This window comes from Emys orbicularis, chromosome 2 (assembly GCF_028017835.1).
Source record: "Emys orbicularis isolate rEmyOrb1 chromosome 2, rEmyOrb1.hap1, whole genome shotgun sequence".
Lineage (NCBI taxonomy): Eukaryota > Metazoa > Chordata > Testudines > Emydidae > Emys > Emys orbicularis.
In genome coordinates this window covers 191,988,543-192,012,695 of record NC_088684.1, presented here as the reverse complement: position 1 = coordinate 192,012,695, position 24,153 = coordinate 191,988,543, and the positions used below count along the sequence as shown (strand labels likewise).

General features: G+C 38.8%; 1 protein-coding gene across 1 annotated transcript in view; it reads left to right on the top strand.

Annotated features, from left to right (window-relative positions):
* ABCA13 (ATP binding cassette subfamily A member 13) overlaps window positions 1–24,153 on the top strand; it is a 300,907-nt gene that overhangs the window by 114,780 nt on the left and 161,974 nt on the right. Inside the window, exons 29-37 of the mRNA XM_065398392.1 lie at window positions 1,035–1,148; window positions 4,629–4,719; window positions 8,994–9,170; window positions 11,882–12,188; window positions 13,041–13,155; window positions 14,790–15,119; window positions 17,926–17,995; window positions 20,369–20,503; window positions 22,120–22,239. Coding sequence (XP_065254464.1) covers window positions 1,035–1,148; window positions 4,629–4,719; window positions 8,994–9,170; window positions 11,882–12,188; window positions 13,041–13,155; window positions 14,790–15,119; window positions 17,926–17,995; window positions 20,369–20,503; window positions 22,120–22,239 — 1,459 coding nt within the window. The remainder of the gene's footprint in view (window positions 1–1,034; window positions 1,149–4,628; window positions 4,720–8,993; window positions 9,171–11,881; window positions 12,189–13,040; window positions 13,156–14,789; window positions 15,120–17,925; window positions 17,996–20,368; window positions 20,504–22,119; window positions 22,240–24,153) is intronic.

Genomic DNA, 24,153 nt, shown 5'->3' with positions numbered 1-24,153 from the left:
TAATATTATACCAATTCAACATTACTGAAACAGGGTTTCTGAATAATTTTTTTTGGAATTTCAATGCTAAAATTCTTTCCTAGTTTGTGATTAATTTGCTCATCTTATCAGGTCCCTTCTTTGGTATCCCCAAGTGACATTGGTACGTGAATTCAAACCTAGCTGCAGACACCTTGAGTGATAGTGGAACACACTGAACCTTCTTGTTGACTGGGTCGTGTGCAAAGCTCAGTCCAGTCACTACTAGATCTGACTAAATGGGAAAAGTTAATTGATTTGCTGATCCTTTTGTGAATAAAATCACCGAGATTGAGTAATTGTGATTGTGAAGTCATGTTATTCATGACCCATTTGTATTTGGAGAAACCATCCATGTTTGTGAAAACTGAATGTTTATTGTTTTTTACCGCCGACTTCCTAAAAATTCATACTAGAATGTGCGTTATTCACTCTTCTGTCATTCAGAGCCCATGCTTGGGTGAGGGCAGAAGGAAAGGAATTGACTGCTCACCCCTACAGTCAATGAGAAGATCCCTAATTCTGCCTTCTTCCTTACTGGACCTTGCTAGATCTCCCTGACTCAATCAGCACCAAAATTGTCCTCAGGGTTGTAGGAACTGTATGTTGCATCCAGATATTCCACTTCTTCCTCCCAGCTAGGTGGTGATGTGATCGAGAAAGAGGCTTTAATTTGAACCTCTTTTATTTTTTGACTGGCTTTCTCACTAAAGCATTTTGTGATACCCTCTATGAAAGGCACTATATAAAAATAAACTGTATATTATTACTCTTCATGTGGGAAACATAAACACAGCAGGAAGCCTTTTCTTTGATCTGTTAGTCTCTGAATAACAAAAAAAAAATCATTTTTGGTTTCCTTTGAAGATAAAAGGAAACACAATGCATTTACTTCTGACAATTAAAGTTGACATGCAGAGGAGTTTCAGGAGATCTGAACCACCCTAGTTGCTCCTGTTTTCACAGGAATTACTGTGTGCAGTTTTCATTTCACTTGGCTTAATTTCTCCCTTTAGGCTAATCACACATTTGGTTTTGTGGACAACCTGAAGATTTATTCTGAGGCATGGCTGAGGATGTCTGGGGTTTTTAAGAGCAGTGAAAACTTCCTCATGGTCAGTCAGCTCCAGGTTGGTGAATTGTGGATGACTTCCTACTTTCCAATACTATCCACAGAGATAAATAATTGAAGAATTAAAGTAGCCTGTAAAGAAGTGGTAATTCTAGAAATACTAGATCACTATAGGAAATGGAGTTCTGGATCAGCCTTTACAAAGGTCCTGGCTCTGAGGTGGAGGAATTACCAGAAATTCTGCAGGATAGCAGTGGTGGTACAGTCAGCACAGACATACAAGTTTTTCTTGTGAGTGGCATTTGAAGACCATATGTCTGCAACAGTAAGTCCTGCTGAATTTTAGATTATAGACCTACAACGGGGTGGTCCTGAAAATCTTTTCAATTTTAAAGCAGCTAAAATAAGTATTTACCTCCCTGTCTGCAGTATTACCATGTGATATTAGAAATACAATGACTAGTACGACGGCGAACAGTCACTTATCTAAGTGGTTCTCAAACTTTAGCAACCCGAGGACCCCCATTTTGATTTAAAATTTTTCGGTCCCCGACTCAACCCCAGGCCCTGCCCCCACTCCACCCCTGCCCCTTCTCGTCCCTGCCTCCTCCTCCCCTGAGCACGTTCCATCCCTGCTCCTCCCCCTCTCTCCCAGTGCCTTCTGCACGCCGCTGAACAGCTGTTCCCCAGCATGCAGGAGGCACTGGGAGGGAAGGGGGAGGAGTTGATCAGCGGCCCTGGACATGATTCTGCCCCCTCTCCCAAGCGCACCCTGTCCCCACTTCTCCCCCTCCCTCCCAGTGCCTCCTGCATGCAAGGAAACAGCTGTTCCCCGGTGTGCAGGAAGTGCTGGGAGGGAGGGGGAGAAGTTGAGGGAGGAAAGGGGAGGAGTTGATCAGCAGGGCCCAGGGACTCCCCAGGGGTCCATGGACCCCAGTTTGAGAAATGCTAATCTAAGGCAATTGGCAAGTTTTTAAATACTCTTTACAGCTTGAATTTGCTTAATTCTCATAATTCTCACAGGGATAATGGAGGAAGTTTAAAATGCAACAATAGCTGTGACTGCATAAACGTAGCACCTGGTTAACAGTTCTTTCTGTGTGTTTCCAAGTCATATCTTCTTTCTTTAGTCACTAAAATGTAGTTTTGGCACTTTTTACTCTTCACCATCTGCAGAGCCATTAAGCTGTGAAAGAATAAACTGATGCTCATGCATCAACAATAGAATTGTTAATTAAGATTCAATTAAGGAGTGTTACTTGCGATCCCTGAAAGGCCTCGTGGAGCTGATTGTTAGTCCTTTTTCTTGGAAACTGAGCAAATGAGATGCAGAAATTGAGACAATGAACATGGAAACTGAAGATGGTATTTTCCAGATAATATAGTTTGTATGGCTGCTAGTAATGCAATGCTCCAAAATGTTGTATTTTACAGAACAAGTGAAAGGAAAGGTCTCTGCCCTAGCTAATTTACAATAAATGTATAGATGTGACTCAGTGAGTTGGGGTAACAAGGGGTGAGGAAGGGAAAAGGTATACAACAATAAGGTTGTATGGGTACTTATTTTAGGCATGTGCATACTTTCATGTAAGTACAAGGGGCCAAAGACTGATGTTCTTGTTCATGCTGAATAGTACTTTATTCCACAAGTAATCCCTCTGAAATCAATGGGGTTACCCATGAAATAAGGAGCTATTATACTCAATCAAGGGGATCAGAATTGGAGAGGAAGTACGATCCAGTGGCTAGGGCACTAGCCTACTCTCTGCCAGAGACTGTTTGTATGACCTGGGGCAAGTCACTGAGCCTCTCTGTGCCTCAGGTCCCCATCTGTAAAATAGGGCAATGCTATTATCCCTATCTTACAAGAGTGTTGGGAGGACAAATACACTAAAGATTTGTGAGGTGCTTAGATAAAACCATGATGGGGGCCATATTAGTACCATTAAATTGCCTGTAAGTAAAAATAATAACCTTTTAAGATACCGTCTCTCATCCGTACCATTGTATTACCTTAGTACATTAGCAAACACTATACACTACCCTGTCTGGTGAATCAGATCTCTACTGGTGAGGGTTGTCTGTTAGAAACCATTACTTTTACAAAGGTATCCAAGACTAACAGTGAGGAAAATATACTAGCAGGATTCTGCCAGCTTGGTGACGCAATTATGGTTTATAGTGCACAATATACATTCTGTTTTGAGTGTGCAGAGTGTCTGGGTACTTTGCGATAAAGGAGAAATTATTCACTTGAGTCTCCACTAAATCATTTGAATACAAATAAGTATTCAGGAGGACATAGAAACAGGAATCCATCAAATTCTCTTGGTGTTTAGAATTCAGACTCTGATGCTGAAGTTTGGAATGTGAAATGTTTGTGCTACAGACATTCACTTAAATGATATGCTGTACTATGCCACTGGGAACTTGCCATATTTCTAAGTACAGAAAGGGAGATTGCGTTGGACCCAGGAGATAGCACTTGAAAAGTCTTTCGTCTAGCATTGGATGATTTTAATTAGTAAATCTTAATGATTCTGCATTCTGTCAGTGCCAAATCCATAATATTATAAGAGCTGGTCATTGACAACCCATTAAGGGACAGAGCCTGTAAGGCCCTGACTGTCCTGAGCTCCCATTGACCTTGGGTTTGTCTATAGGAGTGGATGTTTTTATCAGTGGTTCTTTGGTACCCAAAGCCTAATCTTTAGTTGCATCTCATTATGAAGTGTATCTGCCATTTTAGAGCTACATTTACTTCCACTACATACAAACCTTGTGTTAGCTCACTAATGCTATAAATTATTGACATCTAAAATGTGGAATCTTGAAGCTGAGTTTATAGAAAGTTTTCTACAGTGGACACCTTAAAAAAATATTTTATCTTTTTACTCTTAGTTAAGGTATGTGCAGAGGTTAGCGATATTCTCCACTTAATGAATCCTACCTAACATCAGGTTATGAGTTTTGGGTCTTTGTGATATGTTTGAAAAGGCATGGTCACACCTTTGACTTCATTGCATTGAGAGCAAGGGCTGAAGGATACCAAATGCCGGTTCATTTTCCAGTAACTCTCAATTCTGATTAGGGCAGCAGTTCCCCAGGGAGAGTTTGAAACATGAACAGATTTTTTTTTTTTTTTTTTTTTGGAATCCCTTTGCTGATCGTAAACAGCCAATTAAGAAAAGCCTACAATCTCAGTGCTGGTTTAATAATGGAAACAAAAGAAAACAACAAGATGAAGATTGATGGAAATTTACAGTATGATATATCAATCTGTCATAGGCACTTACTTGGTTCTCATCCATGTAGTATCTAATTGCCTCAGAATCTTCAGTGTATTTCTCCTCGTACTTCCGTGAGGCCTTTTACAGATGAGGAGCTCAGGCACAGATACTAAGTGACATGCCCAAGGTCACACAGAGGAAATCTATGGCTGAGCAGGGAGATCTATGACTCTGTGTGTGTATATAAAACAATCCAGCAACTCTGAATATCACAGATGCTATCTTGTAAATCATTTATCTTACTTTAGGAAGCTCTCCAAAACAGTTTTATAAAGAACTTCATTGAAAGTCGCTTGAATATTGATGTGGGGAATCTCATTGGAAAGCTGCAAGAGTATGGTAGGTATATCTACAGATAGACACACAAGATTTATTATCCCCATGATGTTGTGTTTGACTGAAATTTAGCAGTAATAACCTCTTAGTTATGATTCACATTGGCCTTACTTAGATAAAACTAAAAGTACATTTTACAATTATCTCATTTTAGTTTCAAACATTTTTAATATTGTTTGATCATTTATCATCTTGTAAAGAAATGCAGTTCCTTTTGCTGCATCTTGCCTAATGTCCATACAAGTAAAATCCATCCATTTCACTAACAGATAAAGATTAATATCTTTAAAATAGCAATTCCCTTATTTTATAAATAATTTGAATCCAGTTCTTTCCCACATTATGGGCCTGATACTTTCAAGAGCTGAACACCCACAACTTTTGTTGATCCAAATGAGAGTGGCAAGTGGGGCTGAGTGTAAAACAAGGATTCTGTTTCACAAAAAAATTTGAGGGTCTGACATTTGTTTCTATTCCACGTTAGAATGAAAATGAGATAGTTTGAAATATTTCATGTAAAAACATGAGAGACACAGAATAGTCAATAGCCTGATGGCCAGGGCACTTATCTGGGATGTGGACAACCCAGGTTCAAGGGCCTGCTCTGCCTGATTTGGAGTCATTCTTTCACTTTTGCTTGTTGGGGCTGATCCCTTTTGAATAAATAGGAAAATATCCACTGGGTCAGAGAGGAAGAGACCGACTGCATCATCTGGTGGTTAGAGCACTCACCTTGCATGTAGGAGACCTAGGTTCAAATCTGACTGGTTTGGAGCAGGGACTTGATCCAGGTGAGGGCCTTAACCACTGGGCTATTCTGGTTATGAACAGAAATTCCAATGTGTACCCAAGAAACTGTTTCAATGAATCGGCATTCCCTGACACCCAAAAGTTTCATTGCAAAATTCTCAACCCGCTCTACTTGCAAGTGCTTATTACCTCTTGGGATCAGGACCATAGTGTTTCTTGAGCATTTGATTCTGTAGCAGAAACTGCAGAAAAAGTACCTGATTCTGCAAGCTTCTGTGTGCCTCCTCAGAGGTGCTAAATGCCTTCACCTTCAGTGAAGTCCAATGAAAATTGACTCAGGACTTTACAAGACTGGCTCTAAGGTAAGTAACAAAGCAGAAAGTAAGTACCAGAAATAGCTGTGCAAAGTTTGCTGTCTTAGTATCACTAAGTTATTTGAAGGAAAATGCAGGCGAGGATATTTTATTTAATAAGTTCTGAAACTTCCCCAAGGATTTTACCTTTTTATATATTTAGATGTGTTAGTTCCGTGTAAATTATGCAGCTTGTGAAATATTGCTTTTACTTACAGAAACATTTAATTATGCAATATTCCAAGCACGTAGCAAGTCAGTTGATATTTCTCATGCTCAAATATTTAAATGATTAAGTTGTAAGAGTAAATTTTAAAAATTGATGTATTATTCAAAATAAGGTCTTCTAAAGATCACCTAGGGGAAAAAATCTCTGGTGACATACATGTATGCTTAACCCTGTTAGTGCCAGGTTACTAGTATTAGGAATATTCTAGCCCCTAAGATGCTACAAAACCAATAATACTATATATATTTCTTCTGTGCCTTCCTGTTGGGTAAAACAGTAGATATTTGTATGGTATCCTCACTCCTGTTCCATTGCTTGTGTTCCTTCTGAATCCATTCCATTGATACTGGCTTGCCTTCTGATTCTTAGTACATCTGTTTCATTGTCTCGTCTCACAACTGCCTCTCTTCCTGATCCTTGTTCATCCCTTCTTCACTAACAGTGCTGCCGTCCATCCAGATCAGTTTAGTGCATTTCTGCTTCTCTGCTTTCCCATTGCAGTACCTGCGGTGCCATCACTCAGGTGCACTGAGTCCCAATCTTATGTTAATGAGTTAATGACTCTTACCAAGTCAACTCATCACCTAATGTTTTTAAGGATTAAACACTCAAATGTTTTTTTTTTAAAGCTTTTAAGAAGCTGGAAGCTCATATTGGACCTCCCAGTACCTATTTTTCACTCCTCAAATGTGAATAATTATTCACTGGGAGATCAGCTAGTTTTGTGGATGTGTTAGACTTTCCTCACAAGTTTCTGTTAAATCCAATTGGAGTAAGAATTGTTTTGAGTTAAAATTGCCCTGTGCTGTAAACCCATTGTTGTGATTATGCTTTCCAATATGATTAGCACAATCCACAAAAATTATATGCAGATCTGAACTCCTCCAAAGGTTGAGGATGTTCATACTCCTGTTTTTGATGGAAGCTCATTTTTAGAGTTAGGCCAACTGTGAAGTTCCAGATCCAAACGTCACTAATGCTCAGAGGGCCTCCAAACCAGGGATTTCTGCAGCCCAGCGTCTCCCACAATTCTATTACAACTGGGCTGATCCCATCCACTCTCTGCAGTTTCTGGAGGTGGTTCCCAGCTGCAGCACAGCGTGTGCTGGCCACACCTCTTTCTCCTGCATGCTGCCAGATCTTCTGCTTCCATGGCAGCAGTCAAGTGATAGTTCATTTGCTCCCACCTTTTCGTTTTGCCTTTATGATTTTCTAACCATTTTGGGGGCAGTAACAAGCTTTTTCTTTGTTCCAAACCTCTTTCCTGGTACAGGGTTTGTTCAGTGTTGTGGTTACAGCCACCCAGCACCTCTCCTGCAGTATCTCCCTGCTGAGCGCCTCTGTCCCCTTTCAGGCCTGGCAGAGCAGCTGAGCAAGCACTGGGCAAAGTCCAACAGGTGCTCTATAGGTGAGGGAGTTTTCCCAGGCTTGACAGAGGGCAAATTATGCCCAGCCTGCCCCCAGTTACCTGACCCTAGCTGGGACAGGCATGTTGGGGCCCCTACCTCCACAAATAGCCATGACTCCACCGAAGAAAACCCAACCAGGAGACCCAGAACAGAAAAGGACAGGATCTGAGGAGGAGGAGGAGGGCTTCATCCAGATGACCCAGGCGGTAAGTCCTGGAGTGACCCAGAACCACAGATTAGACCTCAGCAGGGCTGTCACACCCTCCCCCCCAATCTTGAAATGGGTCTCGAGCACCTTGGGAAGAGTAGCAGCGCTCATATCCAGCCCCTGTCCTTCCCAATTTGAATCAGGGAGTGCTGATAATGAGACCCCATCTCCTGCTCTGGAGGAGAGGGACCCCGAAGGGGAAGACTTAGATGGAGAAGTTTCTAGAGAGCTCTAGACTCTGCACAAGGCAAGTCACAGAAGATTACACTCTGGCCACAGCTGGGTGGTAATGCCTGCAAAGCATGCTGAAAGGTCAAAAAAGCCCCAGAAGAATAAAACTGGGAAGAAAAAGTCCAAAAGGTACTCATCCTCTGACTCAGACTCCTCTTCCTCTATGGAAGAAGAGAGCTTTCAGGCTCCAAATCTGAGTAGGACTTGGGATAAATGCAACAAATATATATTTTTTTCCATCCTGAGAAGTTTGAGGCAATGAAATTCTCAGCCCGGGCTATGACTTCCAACTCCACAGCCAGGAAGCATATGTGATTTTGCCCCTGGAAGGTAGATGCTCCCTCCAAGCAAGTCCTATGCTCCTCTTTGTTCATGGGATCTCTCCTCTTTGGAGAAAAGCTAGATAAGATAGTGGCAGAAAATGCTGCAGAATCAAAGCAGGCTGTCCTCTCTCCACTGAGTAGTCTAAGAAGGGAGTACGAGCCCGCTTTCAGGCAGACACATCCCTTTCACCCATCCTCCTCACAGAAGTACCAGATGAAGAATACCCAGTTACACCAAGGACAGGGTTTGGAACTGGGCTCAAGTAGAAATTGGAGGACAGGCCTTGTGTGGGCAGCCCCGCCTTATGACTCTTAAATTCCTGTGTGGACTTCAAATCTGACCTTCTCCCCAGATGGAAACTCTTCTGGATCTCCCATGAGTAGAGTCACTCTCCTGTACATCTGCTCTCCCAAGAGCAAGGGGATGGAATTGGTACCTGTAGGGGTGAATCTGGCCCATAAAATTCACTGTTCTTTTATCTCATGGTCAAGGTAATCTTTCCAAAATTGGGATACCCATAGCATTCTCACTGCACTGGAATGGAATGTGAAGTTGGGGGGGGGGACTTTATGCATCTATGGGATTTAAGAGCATAGTCTTACAACGTTGTACTTGTGCTCCTCAATTTCCTAGGCACTTCTGAAAATCTCCCCTTTTAAATGATATTTTACAAATAATTTTATGTTTCTACAATACAGTTACAAGAAAGCATGGCTCTGACTTCTATATGCTGCTTTGAAACTAATAGTTCCCAATCTGTTTACTCTTCTCAGAGCCTATGATGGAGAAAATGCTCAATAACTCGGTGACTGAGCAGATTAACCTATTGGCACAGCTCATGGTAAATATCTCCTCCTGTGTGTTACTGGATCGCTTCCAGCATCTTGAATCTGTGGAGAAATTGGAGGCGAAGGCACAAGAGCTCATGCAACAAAATAATTTCTTGGCAAGTAAGTATCTCATTTAAAATACGTACTGACAAGAACCCCCTGACTTCATAAAATGATCATTCCCATATTTCCCTGTTACAAGGGTGCTTCAGTGACATGGCAGCCAGGAAGACAGGGCTTAATAAACACATAGAAAACACATATGGTACAAACACAATAAAAAAGGGAAAAAAAGCACATTTGCCTGATAAAAATATACCCGTGATTCTTGAACACTGTAATGCAAGCAATAAAAACTAGTGATATTGCTATTATAAGTGAGGAATCACTACTAAACAAATCCCTGGAGTCAGTTATACCTAATAAATATGATACCAGGAACAAGATAGTAATATAATATACAGCAAGAGTGGAATGAGGCCATAGAATGAAAAGGCTTGGAAACAAAATATAAAAATGAGGTTACTTTGTTGCTTTTTTAAGACTGCATCACCTAGTTTTTCCTCCTCTGATTTTTAAATTTCATATCCTTTGGGGTTGCAGAAGAGAGTTAAGAAAATTAATCTTTGTAGGAAGCCTGTTTGCCTAGGAAGGTAACTTTCAAATCAGCTCATTTACTCAGACTAAGTTAATTCTTGAGCAAGTTCTATTGTTTCTTCTGCTCACATCTCTGTCCCACCTCCTTAAAATGCCTTCTCCACTGCTGGAAATCTGCCTGTTGTGCTGATAAGGCCGTAAGAGGAAACAGAAGAGCAGTCATTCACCATTGTAGAAATTTCTTTTCCCTGCCTGAAGTGTTCCCTCCCGGTATGTAGCACTTACTAGAGAGGAGAGTGAAATCCTGGCCCCATTTAAGTCAATAGGTGCTTTGCCAGTGACTTCAATTTGGCTAGTTTTTTATCCATTTAAATTTTTTTTTAATTTCTGCATTTGACTAAGTTCCGCACTGAAGGCCCCAGGGCTCATGGGAGTTATAAGAGAAGTCATGGTAAAGCAGAGATGGGGGTGAGACCAATTAAAATCTAGACACGAGACTAGTACTCAGATGATCTAGGTCTATTCCCAGTTCTGCCACAGATAAGCGGTGTGATCTAGCGCATGTTACGTAATCTATCAAAAGCAGGTCCTCCCTTCCCTCCAGGGGGGACCTTCAGGCAGGTGCTGATAGGTGAGATCTTGCCTTTCCTAAGAGCTGCAAGGTAGAGGTCCTTTGTCTTCCCTGGCTTTTCCACAAGTGAGCTGTTCTGCTACCTTTTACCTTCCCCTCCAGCCTGTGACTCTCTTGGAGGTGTGGTGGGATAGGGCTGGCTGAGCCCAGAGCAGCTCCTTAATCCCTTGTTGCCCAGTGTGTGGTTTGTATATCCCATCACACCTTTTAAAAGAAGACAAGGGCAACTTTTTCTCTTAATCAAGAAGGAAAATATATCAGAGTAATAGAGATAGGAGGAGCCTAGTCGATTGGTACTTTGTCTGACTTCATCTTTCCAGCTTCAGAAAGAGGGTTTACCTATATCCCTCTTACACTGTTAGAGGGTAATCTACAATATTAATTGTGGCAAACGTCATTATGGCAAAGCAAGTTATTCCATATGCTCTTTGCCTGAAATTCAGGATTGAGGAATTTTAAAATCAACCTCTGAAGAATACTCCCCAGTCCATGAAGTATTATTCCAAAGTTTTGTCTAAACTATAGTGGCACAGCAATGGTGATGCTGCTGTAGTGCCGTAGTGTAGATGCTTCCTACATCAATGGAAGGGGTACCTCGGAGAGGCTGCAGGTAGGTTGACAGAAGAAATCTTTCATTGATCTTGCTGCAGCTATACCGGGGGTTAAGTTGACCTAGCTACATTGTTCAGGGTGCAAAATTTTTCATAACCCAGGGTGATATAGCTGAGTCGATCTAATGTTTAAGTGTAGACCAGGCCTCAGATGGACAAAGTACAAGGAAGTTTTTCTTAAGATTTTTCTCAGGCCCACAGAAAAGAGGGTAATTTTAGATCTTAGAAGGCTGAGTACTGAGCTCTTTGACTCTCTTAACATTAACAGTCAAAAGTGCCATCTGGTAGTTAAAAAAAAATACATTGGGTGGTGAATATAGACTTGAAGGATTTCATGTTTCCGTGCTGGAATCCCACCAGCACGAATCTCAGGTTTACAATACAAGGAAGTAATATACCAATACCACATTCTTTACAAGAAGACAATGTGGCCTTTTTGAAGATGGATGACTGACTATTCATTGGCAGCATCCTAGCGCAAACATAAAACGCAGGACACAAAAAAGACAGGAATATAAAATCTGTAGCATTTCCAATTACAGTTGGACAAAATTTTCCAGATGAAAGATTTTTTTTTGCTAAAAAACCAAATTCTTGTTGGCTGAAACATTTTGTAAATGTGTCAGTTTTCAAGTCATGGTTTAAAAAAAAATTAAAAAATTGAAATTATTTTGACATTTTCATAATGAAACATTTTGATTTTTTGATTCAAAACATCTTTTTAGAAATATACTTGAAATTTTATATATATATATATATATAAAATGTTAATAAGTTTTAACACAATATTTTGTTTGACCTGAAATAATTTTTTTTTTTTAAACTTTTTGGTTTGCCAAATTTTTTTGTTTTGGCTTAAAAAAAAACAAAAAAACAAAAAACAATTTTAATTTTTTTTTCAGAATGGATAGTGATAAAAATCAGTTATTCACACAGCTTTATTTCCAATCCATGAAACACCTTCTTGATTTTGTTTTCCATTCTTTGATCAGGTATTATATTCAACACCTCAAGTAAAAGGAGACGCAGAGAAGATTCTGCTAGCCACCCCCCACAACACATTTCATATACAATTAGAACTAGCGTTCTGTACAGCATGAGAACAGATCTGCTAAAAAACCCAATGTGGAAATCCCATCCCCCAAACCTGCCAGGTGACGGGTTCAAATACAATCACATCTTCGTTCCACTTCAAGACATGATTGAAAGAGCCATCATTGCAGTACACGCTGGAGCAGATGCCTCTGAGCCAGAAATACAAGTGCAAGCAATGCCATATCCATGCCACACCAGTGACCTGTAAGTAAACACCCTGCTTTTGAACCTAGTGCAGCACTCTCAATAGTGTGGTTGTGATCTGGCTGAGCTATACAAAGGGGTTGGAAAGCTGCCAGATCTCCCTAACTGGTGATTGCCCCATTATGGCATAGAACCAGTGTGGTTGGCTCCTATGCATCTCATTCTGCTATTCTTGGCAGAAGGAATAGGGGGAGAAGAGGATATGGTAAAAGCTCACTGAGCAATTCCTACATGGCAGACAGCCTCCTTTGGGAACTCTTAGCACCATGTGTACTTTAACGCAGCCCAAAGGATGTTCTAAATTACACTGGGGCTGGAGCTAGCTTAGGACTAGCTCAATGATCAGGCAGCAGAAACCAGCTCCTGTGCGATTTCTCCCCTCTATTATGGATCACAGAGGCCGAGAATCTGTCCATTGGTTTGCAATGGGGATTTAGTGTTTAGTTTATACAAGCAAAAGATAAAAGTAGATAACTGAAATGCAAGCCACAAACACTGGAGCAAAATTTGCCTTGTAAACATAACAGGCACTCCAAATATCTTTATTTGCAATTAGCACCTTGCAAAACGTTAAAATAATTTGGGACTTTTATTCTTCTTCACTGCAAATAGAGTGTCACTGTCTTGGAGATACACTTTACAGGTTCCACGGATCCTGTATTTTACCATTAAATTATACTGCGTATGTTTAACTAGTAGCAGCAAAAAAAAGTATTGTTACTAGACTTGAGTAAAATCACATCCTCAATAATTGTTTTTTATATTGTAATATTTTCTGAGTAGTAAAATATTAACTTTCTACTTCTACATCTTTCTCCTTTGAGTCTTACACATATATTTTTGCTTGAACAGGTTCTTGAACAATATTGGTTTCTTTTTTCCACTCATAATGATGTTAGCATGGATGGTATCTGTTGCTGGCATGGTCCGAAAACTGGTTTATGAGAGGGAAATTCATCTTGAAGAGGTAATAGTTAGCTGAGCCTTTGACTGTAAAACTGGTTTAGAGGGGTATACCGAAAATGCACATTAAACTTTAGGAGAAATGATTTTGTGGATAATAATGCATCTACTTTGTCTTTCACTCTCTCTTGGGCTCTTAATCTGAGTTCCAGCTGCCAAATCAGATTCACAGGGATATTGCTTGGAGTCCCATTGGTCTGCAGAGATTTATCTCTGTTGACATAAAGGAGAGCAGTGAATGACAGAATTATGAAATTTAAACCTGAGCACCTTTCTTTGAAACAAGTCTTGCAGATAGAGATCCCAATCTTCCATGGTGCTGAATGCCTTCAATTTCTATTATGTTTATCTATCCTCAAAGAGCAACCACATACTTTCATTCAGAATGACCTTTTATTTTAGATTAGGAGAACAACAAAACAAGAAAAGTAGGGTCTCCTTGAGGTACCCTGAACTGAGTAAAAGTGGCTGGGGATTTTAGTCTTTAGGTATTTAAAGTACACAGCGAAAACAAAGGCATAACAGTTACATAGACAAATAATCACAGCTAAAATTGACGTCAAGGAGACAAGTTTATGGCACTCAGGAGTTGCTCAGCATTTTGCAGGATTGAGACCTTAAAGCCACATATTTTAGGTATGGATATAACAACACTTAACTCACAAGAATTCAAATGCTATTCTAGGTTCTGCTGAAGACTTCCTGTTTGACCTTGAGCAAAACATTTAACATCTCTAGACTTTGGTTTTCCAATGTGTAAAACAGGGCTTATCTACTTTGCAGAGGTGTTTTAATTAATAACTCACCAATGTTTTCAAGGTGACTTTTGGAAAAACACTAGAGAAATAGTGTATTATAATCCTAAAAAAGTGTTTTGTTTTGTTTTGTTTTGTTTTGTAGAATGGTGGGCTCAGATACATATGACAATTATTTCTGGCCATATGAGCAATGTTAAATCTGAGAGTTTCACGAATGTATGCAAAAGATTAGTTCATGGTGAAAATTTGTCCTTTTTTCCTATCACCTTTGCAAAATTTTGCGATAGGCAAAATTTTAAATTTCCCCAAATTCACTTCTGGATGGGAAATAACACATTTTCTATTCAGAAATTGCCTTTAAGTTCAGCAAGAAAACAGCAAAAATAAAGGAGAGGAAGTGTTTCATATTTTTACGATATTCTAATTTTTTATTTTTGCATAGCACTTTTAGTCTTAGTCTCTGATAATCATTCATAGTCATGCATAGTGCTTTTATATTACTACTGTTATTTTATAGTAGTGACATAGATGTGTACGGCACTTGAAAGAATAGAGGTGGCTTCTCTACCCAAGAGAGGTTACAATCTAAGTGTCTGATCCTGCAAACACTTGCTCATGAATGTGCATAGTCCCTTTGGAGTCAATATGGTTACCCATATGCATTATGCTCAAAAGCAAGTGTCTACAGAATTGGACCTTAAATTAAGATGAGAGCAACAGAAGGAGTTAACAGCACATGATGAGAGAATGGGAAAAGTATAACACAGGGGTAAGGATAATAGGATTACGTGATCACTTGGGAGGCTAGTGCATATCTCTTGATGGTTAATTTTTTTTTTAAAGTTGTGACTAATTATAAAATGTCTCTCTGCTCTTGTAGTATATGAAGACAATGGGTGTGAATCCTGCCATTCACTTCCTGGCCTGGTTTCTGGAGAATGTCATTGTCCTCACTATAAGTAGCTGTGCTCTGGTCATCATTTTAAAAGTTAGCGGCATCTTTGTGTACAGTGATGGCTTCCTAGTCTTCCTCTTCCTCCTCGATTTTGGAGTTGCGGTTGTTATGCTAAGCTACCTGTTGGGTGCATTTTTTAGCAGTGCCAATACAGCAGCTCTCTGTGCCAGCCTTATATATGTGATCAGCTTTTTACCTTACATAGTTTTGTTGGTCCTGGAGAACCAACTTAGCTTTGCCCTCCAGATCATTACAGTAAGTATTTCTTTTTAAAAACTGTTGATTGATTCATTTCCATAATTATGTGACCTTTAGCAAATCCTCTCATTATCCTGTCCAGAGGTTCCTACTTTGCTCTTACATCTCACTGAAGTTGCATGGCTTTCCTAGATAGAAAACCAGTTGAGGTGCTTTGAACAACAGAGTGGAATCTAAAATCAATGTTCAAAGAAATTGACAGAACCCTATGGAAAGCATAAGGCACCATATTTCCAATGCAGCATGCATGATAGAAAAAGATACATTCTTACAGACTTCTTTTTACCAAAAAAGACTAGTTTGGAAAATTAATGTTCTCTCAAATAGTGGATGACATCCCATCATAGGATTAGTGGCTATCCTGGGCAGAAAAATGAGTATAAAACTTACCAGTGAACTGTAGAAATCGCTCCTTTGTTTAAAATACAACTACAAGACAAACAGATCTGTAAGAATGCATACTGCACATCCTGCTCTTTGTAGAGATTACGATGTATGGGGAGAGGAATGAGATTCCCTTTAAAATTCTACTATTGAAAATCAAGTTTCATAATTTGTTTTATGTTCACTAGTCTACAGTATAAATTATGATTCAAACAGCTATTCATGAACTACTTTACCACATTATCTGTTTAGAGTTCCTAGGTGGTATTTTCCTATCCTCTGCTTTGTGTGTTGCTGTGCTCTGCAAAGCATCCTCCTTTTGTCACGATGAATCTCTGATAAGGTCTGATCTAAGCAATGTTTGTTCTCCTGTAGCTGTATTCTCCAAATAAGTATTCCTTATTCTGGATGTACTGTCAAGTCAGGATCACAGCTATATTAGCTCACCTGACCTCCTTCCAATTCTAATGTCTTCGTTCAAGGAAAACAAACAAGCGAGCAAACAAACCCTACTACTATGTTTTAAGATTCCTCTTTTTTATTTGATATACCTAATCCTCTCCACAGAGGAAAAACAAATAGAACACTACTATACAATGAACACCAGTTGTAATTTAATATTAAACTCAACAGTACTGTAGTTCAAAAGTGTTCATTGATGAACACACAGAAGGAAGGAAATCTGTGCTATGTCTGTGCAAACACTGCAGGCGTGCGTCCAAATATGCGTCTGTTGTTCTCCAGCTGAGGCCCAATGGAGACAAGAAGGTACCTTAACTTCCATTAAGAATAACATGAATGTATGCCTGTAAATTTCTTGAACATTAATGCAAGAAGCAAAAACAGCTTATGCAAACATTGCATTTCCTTAAATATGTTTAGGACTTTGTCTCAAAACAACACTTTTTTAAGCTCTTCAGAATTTTACAGTATTTTTAACATTTTTAATATCAGTAAAAAAACAATTTTACCCACCATTAAGCTCTTGTTCATTCCATACCTGCAAAATAAAATGTTTAATTCTGTGTATATAATAATTTAAGTAACACTGTAAATAGGGCAAAACAAACCAGAAATGGGACAGATCAATGTTTAGGGTTGAATAGTACGTTATCCGCTGATATTTGCTACGCATAGAGCTGCCAGCTGCACACATTCAACCTTTATGCTATTGAATACATATTTACCCATTCAGATTCTGATTGATGAGTTCTAAGTCTCCTGTTGACTAGACTGGGAACTGGATCAGGCCCTTGCTCACACAGCAGGTATCCATCATTCCAGACCATGTTTTTCATGGGGTAGGCTGAGAGCGCTACCTCGGTCGTTTCAATGTTTACCTTGTCCTCCCCACCATATTCTTGTATTATCCAGCTATCTTTTCATCATATGAGAATGCCATAAGCTCTTAGGGGCAGGGGCTGTTTTTTTTAAATGTGCTTGACACAATGGATCCTGCTCAGGGCCTCCAGGCACTACTATAATACATTTGTGTATTTAAATACACTGCCTACATTGTGTATTCTCTTCCTGCAAAGCCTTATCCGGGTGCTTATTTTAAGCCAATAGAACTATTCACAGTGCATGAAGATAAGCATGTATATGAGCCTTTGCCTGATCAGGGGCCTACATCTGTAGTGGTGTGTGTTTGAGAGAGGCAGGTTATACTTGTTTTCCAGGCCCCTGGCAGAATTTTGCCTTTCTGTTTTAAACACTGTGAAACATATTGGATTGACTTACTTTAGAATACAAGTCATCTCCAAGAGCAGACTTTGAAACTTTAGAACTTTTTTCATACAACAATGCATATATTTTATCAGTATTTAGTACCCTCTGATGCTGGTTAGTGATTTTCCAATTTACCATAATTCTTCCATCCTTGTTACATTACATCCCTGAAGTTAGTCATTTTCCATTTTGTACTTTTCTGATGCAGTATGGCCCAATTTATATTGCTCCACTGGAAATAAAATGTTATTTCCTTGCAATAGAATAGCTGCCCAGTGTATAATATAATGTGTGTTCCATCAGCCTGCCTCTTGTGAATTCTAGGGTCATTCACTTGCAACAGAAAATAAATTGCATTAGCCACTTTTCCAATGTTATGCATTATATATTTGCAATGTATGGAGGATTTATGATGCTTCATAAATTGTGGTAAAGTTAAATAATACCTTCAAATATTAATAACCTGATACATAATGATCTTTAATTTGGAGAGCACATTTCTGCAAAATGCAGGTAAACATTGTTCAGGTTCAAAAAAGATAAGTGAAAGACTGGATTGTTAGCCTTTCTAGAACGGAAAGGTCCATTGCTTCTCCATTTGCACTGAACAGTGCAATAGTTATTTACATCACACAATATGTTAATGGAGATTTATTTATGTTCATCTCCTGTTTCTTTTCTATTGTTGCAGTGCTTTCTGTCTACAGCTGCCTTTGGGCAAGGAGTATTTTTCATTACATTCTTTGAAAACCAAGAAATAGGTAAGATTGCTAGTTAGCAAAATGTTTTTTTAATCATGGTTTATAAAGAACTAAACTTGGAAACTTATTTCACTTGCTTTGTTTTGAAAGTGAAGCTTTGTAGAATCTCTGATCCTCAGCAAGCAGTACAACTCAGGACTGGGGGGAGGATGTTAGATGTAGCTTTAAACCACCTTTGTGCTCCATGATTCCCAGACCAGGTTGATGATGTTGGTAGCCTGCAGTAAATTAGAGAAGCCTTAAGGCTGCTCTAAATTATGGCAGCTGCCAGTGCCCCCTAGGGGCTAATAATGCCTGGCGCAAGGAAGCCCCGGGCACATCCTGAACATTGCTGATATTTTGTAGTGTATGTGACATTCATGAAAGATTTAATCAACTCTCAGAAGCTGCTAGATGACAATGTGCTGCTCTTAGGGTATTGTCAGCCAGTGAGAATGTCTGAAGATGCAGTTCCAGATCTGCTGCTAGATCAAATTCAATGGAGCTATGCTTATTTACCCTAGCTGAAGAGCTAGCCTGTTGTGTTTCACTGGTTTAGTGTGTTGTGTCTCAGTATCCTGCTGGTGGAGTTGTAGGTGTGGAATGCTATGAAGCATAGAGGAGATTCCATGTTGATGTTTCAGTTTCTTTTCTGATTTACCTCTGGACACTTGATAAGTTTCTCCTAACACGACACTTTCAGAAATTGTTTTCCTTTATTTTTCATAAAGATTGGATTTAAGAACATTTTACACCATTTTTCTTCTCTAATTCAAATATGTTCAAATGTTTGGAAAATAAGAATATATTTATATTATTAAAAACTTTTTATTGAAGTCTTTTAAAGATGAATATACTGCCAAAGATATAGTTTTCAAAATTGTATTTGTTTCTACTTGCTAACAGTAGTGCCCACGTTTCAGCCTAAAATAAATTCTTGGATTTATACAGTACTGAAGAACACAGGTGCAAAATATAATTGTCAGTAAGATTACTATGTGCCAGATCCAAAGCTCATTGAAGTCAGTGTCAATGCTACCAGTGATTTCAGTGGGTGCAGAATCAAGCAGTATGCCTCTGATTACATAGTACCATGCACTTTACAGAATATACGTTACTCCTAATAATCTGTAATAGTTTGTGGAACAGCAGGTCATTTTAACCACCTTGGGCTCTCTTGTCTCATAAGACATTCTGGGGTCAGGTATTATTTTATTGTTTTCATATATTGAAAAAAAGATATGGTGAGATTTTCAAACATTAATGGGAATTGAATGTACAAATCCTCGAAACAGTTTTGAAAACCTTAGCTCTTTTGTGTGTGTGTGTGTGTCTGTATGTATGTAATACCCTCATGATTGTCCTGAGGAGGGATTTTTGAACCAGGTAACTGATCCAAGATGGAATCTTTTCTTCATTTGGTGTTATTAACAGCAAGATGGTCTTGCTGTCAGAATGGAAGCCATCTCAAGAACCAGCTGCTGATAGAGGGTTTTCTACTTATGTGCAAGCTGATAAGTATCAGAAGAGAGCAAATTTTCTACCAGCTCTAGTTTGCAATAACTATCAGAAAAAAAAGTTATTTTTTGGTTGAAATTTTTAAATAAGAAATGTCCCGTCCCCCCCCCCAGGAAAAAATAGTTTCCAATAAAGCAGGTCAGGAACATATCTGGCTATGTGGCTATCTTTATAAGATCTTATGTAGAAAGTGTAATAATCTAGTTTTCTGAATAACTTTTCAATTCAGAAATACAGTAGCGGTATTACATTTGGATTCTAAGTACTGCTAGTGTTTTGTGTTTTCCTTCCTTTCATCATATACCTGCTGGAATATGAGTTTAAGTAATTTTTCAAATGATTAGTGTCTGGAGCCCCAATCTTTGGCTGTCACCATCAGGCACTACTATAAAATATATACTATATAATAGATTGCATTTAGTCAGGATTTGCAGGTTTCAACTAAATAAATCTGCTGCAGATCTCTTTTAAACCATTTGTTTACATGTATCAGCAAACTGTCTTAATGCCTGATTTATTGAACAACCGAAAAAGAGCTTCTCTCATATTTTTTTTCAGCATTTTGCCTAGTGATCTTATTTTTTTCTTTTTACTAAAATAAAAGGACAGCTAAAATAAAATAATAAACTTCTTAAAAACTCTGTTCCACTATGAGTTTTTTCATATTTGCTCAGCAGTAATATTACCTGCTGTTGCCCGTAGAGACTGAGCAGCCTAACATTTAGTTTCTATTCAGTTAAAATTACAGTGATTAACATTGTTCTTTTTTGTCCATCAATGCTCAAATTACCTCTTGAGTGTTTGGTGTTGACGTGTTTATGATCCTGCTACCTGTGGTGCTCTACAGATTTAGCATTGACCTTTTTTTATTACTAGGCATTCAATGGAGTAACATGTACCAGCCCCTGGCACAAGGAGGATCCATGACCTTTGGATGGGCTTGCTGGATGATTTTCTTTGATTCAATTCTATATTTATTAGCTGGCTGGTATTTCAGCAATGTAATCCCTGGTAAGAACAAGTACTCGTAGATTTATTAATACCAAAATGAGTTGTTCTTTTTCATTCCTTTATAGTTAAAACATATTAAATCTTTGATGCCTCTGAATTAGGGCTTTCTGACATGCAAAATACATGACTACTGCTATGAGTGAGACTAACTAAGAAAACCTTCATGGGTCAGTGAATGACGCTAACTGGTGGGCTGGAATTGTAATATGGTATGAAGTCTATTTGTGAATGTATATAAGGAGAGTAGATAATTGGATAAGGACTTCTCAGGCTGATTGACACTGTATAATGACAGAGTTCAGTCCAGTAGCAGAACTCATATTGAGTTAACTGGGTGTTCTGTACGAGTCAGGATTAGGCCACTTTATTAAGGCTATTTATTAATGATGTATTTTCAGAATGCTAATGAACAATATTTGATTTCCTGGTTATCATCTCTTTCCACCAATAATTCTGGGTCACAACTGAAATTAATTACATCCCAAATTTATTCTCAGAAGGTGGGATTCATTTTTCCTACAATCTCAAGGGTTTTTTTTTATTATTTTTTATTTTATTATTAATGCCCTTATGTTGGTTGTTGGGGCATTTGGAATGCTTTCTAAACACCTCTCTCATGACCTGAAATTTACACTCGCTCAACTTGGCAAATTACATGTTTTTTGCTGCTTATTGTATATTTAATTCAAAATGAATAACCGAGAAGTTTGACATGGAAACAGAAGGGAATGCAATAATGTAACTGTATCTCAGGCAAAAACCTTTCACTTAAAAATTAAGGTCGTCACTTGCTATTCAGTACCACATACTGTGACTCCACGGATACAAAAACCACATTAAGTGAATGCTGAGTGAAGCTCTGAAAAGGTCAGGAAATGTCAATGTTAAGGCAGTATGTGCAGCCATACTTCTGCCCCTTTGTGTTAATGTACTACAGTACAAGGCCAGATCCTTGCTCCTCTGCCAACTGGCTTGCAAAGTGGTGGTACAAAGCAGCTGGAAAGGTATCAAATCTGTCTCCTTGAGGATTCACTTTTGTACAGAGAAGTATCTTTTGTGTCATTCAGCTGCTGCAGCAGGTTCTACATCATTCCTCCCTGCCCTAGTGTAGGAAACGAATCTGGGAAAAAGCAGGCGTGGCTAAGATGTCACTAGACCTTGCTATCCCTTGGTGCTAGAATGGCAACTGTTGGCAGGTGGCACATGCTAGGGACTGGCCCAGATTAGGGCAGGTAAAAAGCTTGACACCCTTACCCCAGCTCACTGAGCCTTACTAAGCTTAGCTCAAGATATGGGCCAAAACTTTATTTGGATTGTCTCACTAATGCCAGGATAATGCTGAGAGAGCCGTTTCCACAAGCAAATTTCAGTGTCAAAAGTTCCATTGATGTCTATGATAGCAAGATTGACCCCAAAACTTGTAACATGCTTTTGGATATTTTGTGAAGAAAAGTGCTATATAAAAATCTATGCTATGCAGTATAGATAAGATTTTATATCCCTGTTCCCTTGGAAAACAACAACAGAAATATAGGATAACTGAATTAGCTTATATGTTTGAACAACAAATGAATTTTGAAAATGTTTCAAATGTTTCTCTTATATTTAACATCTAGGAAGATTGGGGTTCAGAAAGCCATGGTATTTCCCCTTTACTATCTCTTACTGGAAGAAGCTGTGTGGTACAGAGAAGAGAAGGAAACATCTGAATTCCAATATGCTTTTTGTCAATGAAGGTTTGTAATAGCAGGAGCCTTAGTAAACATTATTTTCTTTTTCTGCGTAATTCACTGTTAGTAATCTATCTTCCATAATTGGTTGAGTCTAAATTTAAATTTATATCTCACTACTCATGCATCCTAACATTTTGTTGGTTTTTTTTTTTATTTAAAAAGATTTTTGGAGTAAAAAGTTTTCATTGAGCTGTCCACAAAGATGTCTGAGTGGATAAAGTTCAATTAGAACCCATCACATAAGAATGGTCATACTGGGTCAAACTAATGGTCCATCTAGCTCAGTATCCCGTCTTCTGACAGTGATCAGTGCCAGATGCTTCAGAAGGAATGAATGGAACAGAGCAATCATCAAGGGATTCATCCCCTGTCATCCAGTCCTAGCCTCTGGCAGTCAGAGGCTTAGGGAAACCGAGAGCATAGGGTTGCATCCCTGACCATCTTAGCTAATAGCAATTGATGGTCTTATCTTCCATGAACTTATCTAATTCTTTTTTGGACCCACTTATTCTTTTGGCCTTCACAACATTCCCTGGCAATGAGAACCAGAAGTTGACTGTGCATTTTGTTTTAAACCTGCTGCCTATTAATTTCATTGGGTGATCCCTGCTTCTTCTGTTACGTTAGGGGGTAAATAACACTTCCCTATTGACTTTCTCAACACTATTCATGATTTTATAGATTTCAATCATATTCCCCCTTGTCATCTCTTTTCCAAATTGAATAATCCCAGTCTTTTTAATCTCTCCTCTTATGAAGCTGTTCCATACCCCTAATCCTGTTTATTGCCCTTCTCTGTACCTTTTCCATTTCTAATACTTTTTTTTTTTGAGATGGGGCAACCAGAACTGCCTGAAGTATTCAAGGTATGGGCATATCCTGGATTTATATAATGGCATTATGATATTTACTGTTTTATTATCTACCCTTTTCTTAAAGCTTTTTAACATTCTGTTTGCTCTTTTGACTGCCACTGCACACTGAGTGGATGTTTTCAAACAACTATCCACAATGACTCCAAGATCTTTCTTGAGTGGTAGCAGCTAATTTAGACCCCATAATTTTGTATGTATAGTTCGGATTATGTTTTCTAATATATATTACTTTACATTTATCAACATTGAATTTAATCTACGATTTTGTTGCCCAATCACCCATTTTGTGAGATCCCTTTGTAACTCTTCGCAGTCTGCTTTGGACTTAGCTATCTTGAGTAATTTTGTAATCAGCAAACTTTGCCACCCCACTATTTACCCATTTTTCCAGCTCATTTATGAATATGTTGAACAGCACCAGTACAGATCCCTGGGGGACCCCACTATTTCCCTGTCTCCATTTTTTAAACTGACCATTTATTTCTACCCTTTATTTCCTATCTTTTAGCGAGTTATTGATCTATGAGAGGACCTTCCCTCTTATCCCATGACTGCTTACTTTATTTAAAAGCCTTTGGTGAGTGATCTTGTCAAAGTCTTTCTGAAAGTGCAAGTACACTATATCCACCACATCACTCTTGTCAACATGTTTGTTGACCCCGCTCATGATTCATGATTTTCCTTTAGAAAAAGCTATGTTGACTCTTCCCCAACAAATCGTGTTTATCTATGTGTCTGATAATTCTGTTTTTTTTACTATAGTTTCAACCAGTTTGCCTGGTACTGAAGATAGGCTTACTGGACTAATTGTAAGGATCTTCTCTTGAGTCTTTTTTTTTTAAAAATGGCATCAGGTTAGCCATCCTCCAGTCATCTAGTACAGGAGCTGTTTTAAGTGATAGATTACATACCACAGTTAGTTCTTCAGTTTCATATTTGAGTTTTTTCAGGACCCTTTGGTGAATAGAATCTGGTCTTGGTGACATAGTACTGCTTAATTTATCAGTTTATTCCAAGACCACCTCTATTGACACCTCAGTTT